The sequence below is a fragment of the Rana temporaria genome, chromosome 3 (assembly GCF_905171775.1).
Source record: "Rana temporaria chromosome 3, aRanTem1.1, whole genome shotgun sequence".
NCBI lineage: Eukaryota > Metazoa > Chordata > Amphibia > Anura > Ranidae > Rana > Rana temporaria.
The window spans coordinates 469,927,255-469,937,768 of NC_053491.1; the positions used below are offsets into that span (position 1 = coordinate 469,927,255).

General features: G+C 42.7%; 1 protein-coding gene across 1 annotated transcript; it reads right to left on the reverse strand.

Annotated features, from left to right (window-relative positions):
* Positions 1 to 399: 399 nt before the first annotated feature.
* On the reverse strand, positions 400 to 1,398 carry LOC120930963 (olfactory receptor 10A7-like). Its single transcript, XM_040342096.1, has one exon. The coding sequence runs from the start codon at positions 1,394 to 1,396 to the stop codon at positions 461 to 463; it is 936 nt and encodes a 311-aa protein (XP_040198030.1). The 5' UTR covers positions 1,397 to 1,398; the 3' UTR covers positions 400 to 460.
* Positions 1,399 to 10,514: the final 9,116 nt, after the last annotated feature.

The window sequence follows — 10,514 nt, forward strand, 5'->3', positions numbered from 1 at the left end:
GTAAGATAAAATATGTTTTATAATGTGCCTTTAAAGTCCTTGACTTTGTATATATTCTTTCTGTAACTAGCGTCTGAACATAGCCCACCCATAACCACCTTCACATGCTGCTTTTCTACAGCACCAGAGCCCTTGCTAATGGATCAAGGCTTCTATGTATGAAAGATATTGTGGCTTTCCCCATGTCACAGTGTTCAGGCCTGAGTGTCCAGTCACCAGACCCAAACACCATTCCCTAGTCCCTAAGCTCCAGCTTAAGCCAACATCGAAGCTTTGGCAGGACTGCTTCAGCAGGGAGGCGGTGAAGGATCATGGCTCAGTAAGTAAAAAAAGCTTGGGATGAGGTTTGGTGGGGGGGGGGGGGTATCTGTATTATCAGTGTGCACTGATTGGGTAATATGGCAGCTTCTCTTTAAGAAAAAGGTTTCTATTTGCTCATGTTTTACTTTTATTTCCTCCTTTAAATATTTGCCCTAAAATGTCCAAATAATTTTCTTATGGTTCTTTTGATCTCATGGTTCCTCAGGCTGTAAATTATGGGATTTATTAGCGGGGTCACGACAATATACAAAAGCGAACTAAATTTGTTCAAGGTTGACGAGGTCTCGATGGCTGAATTCAAAGACACTGTCATCAACGTCCCATAGTATGCACATACAGTGGCCAGGTGAGAGCTACAAGTGGAAAATGCTTTCTTCTTTCCACTTTTGGAGGACATGTTCAGAATGGTAAGCAAAATAGTAAAGTACGTTATGACAGTAAAAGCAAAAGGAAAGAAGACCATTAAAATGGAAATACCAAAGTCAATCTGCAACAAAAGGGAGGTGTCTGAAGTGGCTAATTCTACAGTGGGCCCAAAATCACAGAAGAAATGGTCAATGTTATTTAGTCCACAGAAACGCAACTGACCTACTAAAATAATCTCAGTTGATATAAAAACGACCAAAATCCAGGATCCTTCAATCATACGAAGGCAAATATGAGGTCTCATTATCGAAGTATAATGCATTGGATTACAAATAGCTAGACAACGGTCGTATGACATTATAGCAATGAAGAAACACTGCACAAACCCAAAAATAAAAATAAAATACATTTGCGCAATGCAGCCTCGGACAGACATGATCTTTTCATCCAGTATGATGATATTTAACATCAGTGGTATAACAGTGGTGGTCAATAGAACATCTGCAGCAGCTAAATGTTGAAGAAAGACAAACATCGGAATCTTGAGATGATCAAAAGTGCCCACCAAGATAATAATGAGGATATTTCCATTTAGTATGACAATATAGACTAAGAAGAACACTATGAAGAACAGAATTTTCACTTCATATAAACCTTGGAATCCAAGAAGTAGGAATTCTGTGACTTCAGTTTGATTCTCCTTACACATTCTCTGAAGAAGATCAAAGGATAGCAATAAACTTCCATAAACTTTATGAAAAAAATGGTTTGTGGTACATATGAACTATTTTGTCAATTAATTATTATTGTGCTAATTAACATTATGATACCAATTATGAAAAGCAAAGCAATGCAAGCTAGGTTTGTTGAAAATGACAAATAAATAAATATATGGATTATTTTAATATTTTTAATTAGAAACATTTTTAAAAGTAGCTAAACACAAAGATGGACATAATTAATCAAATATTTTACCATACATACTTATGATTGCATGGGCCATGACAGATCTTCTTTATGGAGATATCTGGGATCTATTAGACCAATAACTATTGTCTGGTCTCCAAAGAATCTGATCAAACCAAGATCGGTTTGATCAGATGCTTTCACAATCCAGTATTGGCTTGTTTACATCTGACTGAAACCAAAAAATGATAAAATCCTAATTTCCTCCAGTCTCTGCATCACACAGTGGGAGGCATGACATCAATTATTCTCACTGTGTCTAGGGAATCCAACGTTTCTGGTCTTATCCTTACCAGGTTCCCAGATGGGATGGGAGAGCCAGGTAATGGCTGCACCAGGAGTTGGGCAAACCCCTTCCACCTCCTTTAAAAGTGGCCCAGTGACTGTATAGCCACTAGGACCACTTTTACATAAAAGAGAATTGCCAGCTGAAAAAGGATACCAGGATCATGACTGTAGCTGCAGCCATGATCCTGGTATACCCAATACCCCTTATAAATGGGCAACAGACAGGAAGTGGTTAAAATAGATAAAATAAATGATAAACATTGGTGCCCATTTTCCCCAAACAAAAACTATACAATTCCATATTTACACAATACAACATACCAGTGCTCCAACTTCTTCAAATGCTGTACCTACTCCCACACCACATACAGCTGTGGGCATGCCTCTTTGTAAATAATGCTACCCCCCCAATGCCTAAGCATCCTGCCATTTGTAGGATGCTACAATTGTGTGTCCCTAAGGCCCTGTACACACGCTCGAACATGTCCGATAAAAATGGTCCGCGGACCGTTTTCATTGGACATGTCTGCTAGGAGATTTTGGTCTGATGGTTGTACACACCATCAAATCAAAATCCCCGCGGACAGAAAGCGCGGTGACGTGGCAGTGACATTGACGCCACCACGTCTGCAAACCAGGAAGTAAAATGCTTCCACGCATGCGTCGAATCCATTTGGCGCATGCGGGAGATTTCGGTCCGCTGGTTAAGCGTACTAACCAGCGGACATGTCGGACGAACGGGTTTCCAGCAGATACGTTTTGAAGCATGCTTTAAAACTTTTGTCTGCTGGAAACCTGTCTGCTAGGCTGTACACACGGTCTGATCTGTCCGCTGAAACTGGTCTGCGGACATGTTCAGCAGACATGTTCCATCGTGTGTACAGGGCCTAAGAGGCCACTCTGGGCCATTCAAACAGAGTGCATGGACACTGAGCTCTTTCTTCTCTAGTTCTTCTCTAGTTACAGTGACTTAGCTCAGGGGGGTGGTCAGAATATTTGGAGTTAGGTCACCTTTTCATTTTTTGTGAAAAGGTGAGCTTACCTCTTAACCACTTAAGACCCAGACTATTATGCAAGTAAAGGACCTGGCCACTTTTTGCATAACAGCACTGTGTCCCTTTAACTGACAATTGCGCGGTTGTGCGACGTGGCTCCCAAACATAGATTGGCATCCTTTTTTTCCCACAAATAGAGCTTTCTTTTGGTGGTATTTGATCACCTCTGCGGTTTTTATTTGTTGCACTATAAACAAAAATAGAGCTACTTTTTGCTATAATAAATATCCCGAAAAAAATATATAAAATTGTTCCCTCAGTTTAGGCCGATACGTATTCTTCTACATATTGCTGGTAAAAAAAATCGCAATAAGCGTATATTGATTGGTTTGTGCAAAACTTATAGGGGATAGTTTTATGGCATTTTTATCATTTTTTTTTTACTAGTAATGGCGGCGATCAGCGTTTTTTTTCGTGACTGCGACATTATGGCGGACACATCGGACACTTTTGACACATTTTTGGGACCATTGTCATTTTCATAGCGAAAAGTTCTATAAAAATGCACTGTTTACTGTGAAAATGGCAAAGATGGGGTTAACCACTAGGGGGCACTAAGGGGTTAAGTGTGCCCTAAGGGAGTGATTCTTACTGTAGGGGGGTGTGGCTGGACGTGTGACGTCACTGATTGTCGTTCCCTATAACAGGGAACAGACGATCAGTGACAAGCCACAGAGAAGAACGGGGAAGGTTTGTTTACACTCACCTCTCCCCATTCTTCAGCTCCTGTGACTTGATCGCGGGACACCGGCGGCAATCGGGTCCCTCAGGCACGGTCATGGAGCTTCAGATCGGGTCGCAAGCACCCCGCCGATGGCGCGCACGCGACCCACGGCTGGGCACTTTAAGGGCACCGTACCTGTATGTGCCTGTGCCCAGCCGTGCCATTCTGCTGACGTATATAGGCGCTAGGCGGTCCTTACGTGGGTAAAGAGTTCTAAGGAGGCCCAGGCAGCACAGCCTGTGAGTGGAAAGAGAATCAGAAAAAAAACCTTGAGAAGCACTGGGCTTACTTTTCATTGGGGTACAACGTATATGCTAAAGATGGTTTGCACATAAATGGAAGGGGGTCTGCTGTGCTGGGGGAGAGGTTTATGGGAAGGCTGGAGGAGTATTTTAACTAGGTTTGTGGGGAGGGTTAATTCTATTATAATAGGTGAGACAAGGGTCAGTCCCTTTGTGTGGGTGGAATGGGGAAAGATAGGAGGAGGGTTATGGCAGGTGGTATGAAGGTTTCCGTGTTACAAACAACCATTGGAAATGGTACCTTTTGTACTAAAATAAGATATGCAAAATAAGTCTGTAAACTGTGACAATGAATGAAAGTGTTTGTTAATCAATGCCAGAAGTCTGCCAAGCAAAATAGATGAGTTGAAAGCTTTGGGACATAAGGGAGAACTATGATTTCATTGGTATTGCTGAATCTTGGCTTCATTCTTCACATGACTGGGCTATTAACTTTCCTGGCGCTATGCTCTCTTTTGGACTGACAGGGTAAAACTGAAGGGTGGTGGTGGTGTCTGTCTCTATGTGAGAGGTGCTCTCAAAATGAGTGTGAAAAAGGACCTACTGTAGTTGACTGAGAGTGTGACGAGGCTGAAGCATTATGAGTGGAACTGTACATAGGCGTGCATACTACTCAAGATATTAAAGCTTAGCTTTGTTTTTAAGGTCCAATGTAATCAGGGTTAGCCTGATTTGAACCTCATCCTCCTTCCTGTATTGCATAGACAATAAACGTTTGTTCTCTTTCACAATCTGCTAAAGTGACTGGTGCCTATTATTTTATACATCCCGAGGAAAGAACCATGCCCCGTATGAATGTTTCTAGGACTTTAAGTGCATGGGCTTAGAACATTCATAATGTACACTGTTCACGATGTACAGAGCCACTGAAGTTAATCCTTTTCCTCAAAGCAGCTCAGGTTCTAATGTTCCCCATCACACATAAAGACACCAATGCCAGTTTACTCATGGAAACCCACACAAATACAGGAAGAACATTTATCTATGGACAGAGTCCCAAGTGGGAAATTGCTTGAACTATATAATCTATAAGAATATTGAATATTAAATCAGGAAATTGTAATAACTTTGGACTAATGCTGTGTACACACGATCGGAAATTCTGACAAAAAAGTCTGATGTGAGCTTTTGGTCAGAAATTCCGACCGTGTGTAGGCTCCAATGGAAGCAGAATTTCTGTCAAGAAAAATTTGAGAGCTGGTTCTCAAATGTTCCGACGAGAAAAGTTCTTGTCGGAAATTCCAATTGTCTGTATGCAATTCTGACGGAGAAAAATCCTACGCATTCTCGGAATCAAGTCAACGCATGCTCGGAAACATTGAACTTAATTTTTCTAGGCTCATCATAGTGTTGTACATCACCCCGTTCTTGACAGTCAGAATTTTGTGTGACCGTGTGTATGCAAGACAAGTTTGAGACAAACGTCCGTCGGAAAAAAATCCACGGTTTTCTTGTTGGAATTTCCGATCGTGTGTGCGCGACCTTACATTTTAAATTTCATTATGATCAGTGGTATAATGCAGAAAATTATCTTACCACCCATAAATGGTATATAAAGATTAAACTGTAAGCTTGTAAAGTGGAACAAAAAATAAAAGTATGTCAGCAGCTTTTGTCTTTCTGGGTTCCCCCGTAACAGAATTGTTGACCCTGCAAGTAGATTCATTAATTTTCCAACTCCTGTACCAGACCAAGCTGTCTAACAAAAGTCGCAGTTACAGGAGTTTGGACAAAACATAATACACTGCTTGGGGTGCTAACAACCAGGGATGCCAATAGGGGGTGGTAAAGTAGCACTCCTCTATCAGAACCTGGCCCCTAATGTTTCAGTATAGTGGTCGAGGGGCAAAGCGGGGATTTTGTAGTTGGTATATCACCTAGGAGAAGGAAACTTTACCTTGGTCACAGTTCAGTCATAAACAAATAGTTTTCAAAAGGAAAACAGGTCCTATTACTAAGTCATTGAAGAAATAAGCTCATTGGGGTATAACCTTTTCTTATCCCATGTTGTATTATGGGTCTTCATCATGGAAATTTTGGAGTGTGTTCACATTACAATTCTCCAGTGTGCTATGGTGTGGGTGTCTGAAAGGCTGTGTAACTGTTGGTGTCTGGGAGGTTGTTAATGTTTAGATGTTGGAAGCTAGTGTGACTGTTGGTGTCTGGAAGGTTGTATGTTTGTGGATGTCCAATAGGTTGAATGTCTGTGAGTGTCCAATAGGTAGAATGTCTGTGTGTGTCTGGAAGGTTGTATGTCTTTGGGTGTTGGAAGGTTGTATGCCTTTGGATGCTGGAAATTGTTATTTATTTTCGTATTGGAAGGTTGTATGTCTGTGGGTGTTGGAACGTTGTATGTCTGGGTGTCTGGAAAGGTTGCATGTATGTTGGTGTTGGAAGGTTGTGTGATTGTGGGTGTTTGAAAGGTTGTATGTCTGTGGGTGTCCAATAGGTTGAATATCTGTGGGTGTCTGGAAGGTTGTATGCTTTTGGATGTTGGAAAGTGGAATGTCTATGGGTGTCTGGAAGGTTGTATGTCTGTGGGTGGCTGGAAGGTTGTATGTCTTTTTGGGTGTTGGAAGATTGTATGTGTGGGTGGCTGTAAGGTTGTATGTATTTAATTGTTGGAAAGTTGTGTGCCTGTGGGTGTCTGGAAGGTTGTATGTTTGTGGGTGTTAAAACATTGTATGTGTGGGTGTCTGGAAGGTTGCATGTATGTTGGTGTTGGAAGGTTGCGTGACTGTGGGTGTTTGAAAGGTTGTATGTCTGTGGGTGTCCACTAGGTTGAATGTCTGTAGGTGTCTGGAAAATTGTATGCTTTTGGATGTTGGAAAGTGGAATGTCTATGGGTGTCTGGAAGGTTGTATGTCTGTGGGTGGCTGGACGGTTGTATGTATTTGGGTGTTGGAAGGTTGTATGTGTTGGTGGCTGGGACGTTATATGTCTTTGGGTGTTGGATGGTTGTATGTCTGTGGGTGTCTGGAAGGTTGTATGTTTGAGGTTGTTGGAAGGTTGTATGTCTGGGTGTCTGGAAGGTTGCATGTATTTTGGTGTAGAAAGGTTGTGTGTTTTTGGGCATCTGGTAAGTTGTATATATGTGATTGGCTGGGAGGTTGTATGTCTTTGGGTGTCTGAAAGGTTGTATGTATGTTAATGTTGGGAGATTGTGGTTGTCTGAAAGGTCTTATGTCTTTGGGTGTTGGCAGGTGGTGTGTCTGTGGGTGTCTGCAAGGTTGTATGTTTGTAGGTGTCTAGAAGGTTGTATGTCTGTTGGTGTTGGAAGATTGTGTAACTGTAAGGCCCCATACACACGATAGAATTTATCCGCGGATACGGTCCAGCGGACCGTTTCCGCAGATAAATCCTCTCGAGGATTTCAGCAGATTTTAATGCGATGGAGTGTACTCACTATCGCATTGAAATCCGCGCCGAAATCCTCTGGCGATGACGTGTCGTGCGACGCTGTCATATAAGGAATTCCACGCATGCGTCGAATCATTACGACGCATGCGGGGGATCCCTTCGGACGGATGGATCCGGTGAGTCTGTACAGACCAGCGGATCCATCTGTTGGGATGGACTCCAGCAGATGGATATGTTCTGCATGTCAGCAAATATCCTATCTGCTGGAATCCATCCCAGGGGATAAATATCCGCGGAAAAAGATCCGCTGGCGTGTACACACCATAGGATCTATCCGCTGAAACCCATTTGCTGGGATTTATCTGCGGATGGATTCTATGGTGTGTACGGGGCCTGAGTGTCTGAAAGGTCTTATGTATTTGGGTGTTGGTAGGTGGTGTGTCTGTGGGTGTCTGGAAGGTCTTATGTCTTTGGGTGTTGGAAGGTGGTGTCTGTGGGTGTATGTAAGGTTGTATGTTGTTGGGTGCTAGAAGGTTGAGTGTCTGTGGGTGTCTAGAAAGTTGTACATATATGGGTGTCTGGAAGGTTGTATGTCTTTGGGTGTCTGGAAGGTTGTATGTATGTTGGTGTTGGAAGTTGTGTTTATGTGGGTGTCTGGAAAGTTGTATATATGTGGGTGTCTGGAAGGTTGTGTGTCTGTGGGTCTCTGGAAGGTTGTATGTATGTTGGTGTTGGAAGATTGTGTGTCTGTGAGTGTCTGAAAGGTCTTATGTCTTTGGGTGTTGGAAGGTGGTATGCCTGTGGCTGTCTGTAAGATCTTATGTCTTTGGGTGTTGGCAGTTGGTGTCTGTGGGTGTCTGTAAGGTTGTATGTTGGTGGGTGTCTGGAAAGTTGTACATATGTGGGTGTCTGGAAGGTTGTATGTCTTTGGGTGTCTGGAAAGTTGTATATATGTGGGTGTCTGGAAGGTTGGATGTCTTTGGGTGTCTGGAAAGTTGATCCGCTGGCGTGTACACACCATAGGATCTATCCGCTGAAACCCATTTGCTGGGATTTATCTGCGGATGGATTCTATGGTGTGTACGGGGCCTGAGTGTCTGAAAGGTCTTATGTATTTGGGTGTTGGTAGGTGGTGTGTCTGTGGGTGTCTGGAAGGTCTTATGTCTTTGGGTGTTGGAAGGTGGTGTCTGTGGGTGTATGTAAGGTTGTATGTTGTTGGGTGCTAGAAGGTTGAGTGTCTGTGGGTGTCTAGAAAGTTGTACATATATGGGTGTCTGGAAGGTTGTATGTCTTTGGGTGTCTGGAAGGTTGTATGTATGTTGGTGTTGGAAGTTGTGTTTCTGTGGGTGTCTGGAAAGTTGTATATATGTGGGTGTCTGGAAGGTTGTGTGTCTGTGGGTCTCTGGAAGGTTGTATGTATGTTGGTGTTGGAAGATTGTGTGTCTGTGAGTGTCTGAAAGGTCTTATGTCTTTGGGTGTTGGAAGGTGGTATGCCTGTGGCTGTCTGTAAGATCTTATGTCTTTGGGTGTTGGCAGTTGGTGTCTGTGGGTGTCTGTAAGGTTGTATGTTGGTGGGTGTCTGGAAAGTTGTACATATGTGGGTGTCTGGAAGGTTGTATGTCTTTGGGTGTCTGGAAAGTTGTATATATGTGGGTGTCTGGAAGGTTGGATGTCTTTGGGTGTCTGGAAAGTTGTAACTATGTGGGTGTCTGGAAGGTTGTGTGTATGTGGGTCTCTGGAAGGGTATAGAGAGGCACCAGTGAGAAATTAACGTGTATGTGGAGACACAGGGGTTGGAAGTCTGTCAAGTAGGCTGTGCGGGGGATCTGTCAGGTCCATGTTTCATATGGGAAGGAACTTTTTTGGGTAAGGTCTTAAAAAGTGTTTACATATTTGTTTTCATTTAGTTAAAGCGCGTTTAAACCTTCATATCCCTGTAACACTATCCTGTTCATAGGATGACAAATGTGGATTTATGTGAATCATTTTTCTTTTGCTCATAGTTCCATTTTACATAACAAATAACAATGTCCCATGCTTCATTATGGAAATGAATTATACTTACACCAGACTTCAGGAGATCCCATAGGGCTTGTCTTCAAAGTTATGTCTATGGTAAGTTTTCATACAGTAGTCTCCAACATCACAGCCTGTCTGCTTTTATAGAGAGGAGAAGTCCATATGGATTCAGAATAGGAATGTCATATCCATGTTTTCCCAGGGGCAATTACAGCAACAACAACAACAACTTTTGGTCTCATCAACACTCATTGAGTTTATTAACACCCTCTCTTGTTTTGTGATTGACTCCCATCAGTACTAATTGCAATATGCTGTATTTAAAGTAAACCAGTAATGAGAGAAATATGCCAGTTAATTGTGTTTTTTTTTATTAATAATAAAACAGCTTTAACGTCTAACTCCTGACTCAATAGTTATTTATGTTTTTACTCAATTATCAATTAGTCAAACAGATTACTAATATTTGAACTAAATAGGGTTGTTATGGAAAAAAAACAGATGTTTAGAAAAAAAAAAAAAAAACTATTGCTGGAAAACTGCTGCAGTCATGAGATCATGTGTGGCCATTGAAAGAGTGACCCTCTATTCTTGTTCTGGTGACCAGGCCCGTCGCTACAGGACAGGCAAAACAAACAATTGCTTGGGGCCCTGAGCTGGCCTGGGGCCCCCAACTTCCCCTTCCCAGGCTGTAGCGTGGCCGAGCTCCTATTCCTTCCACCTGGAGTCCTGTCAGTGTGACCGGGTACTGCGCGTGGTACAGGAGATTCAGTTTCCTGTTCCCGGCCGGACTGACAGGAAATACACTCTGTTAGGTAGATTCAAAAAGAATTAGGCCGGCTAACTCTGAATCTACGCCGGCGTTTGTTTAAGCGTATGCTCAAACAGAGATACGCTTAAATAAAGCTAAGATAGGCCGGCTTGCGCCGTTCTATCTTAGCTTGCAATGTTTCTGATGGCCGCTAGATGGCGCTTCCATTGCGGCCGGCGTAGATTATGTAAATGAGGGGATACGCCGATTCACGAACGTACGCCAGGCCTACGCCGTCGAATTACGTAGTTTCCGTAAGGGATAGGCCGCCTAAAGTTAGAGCTATGCTCTAGTGGCCTAGC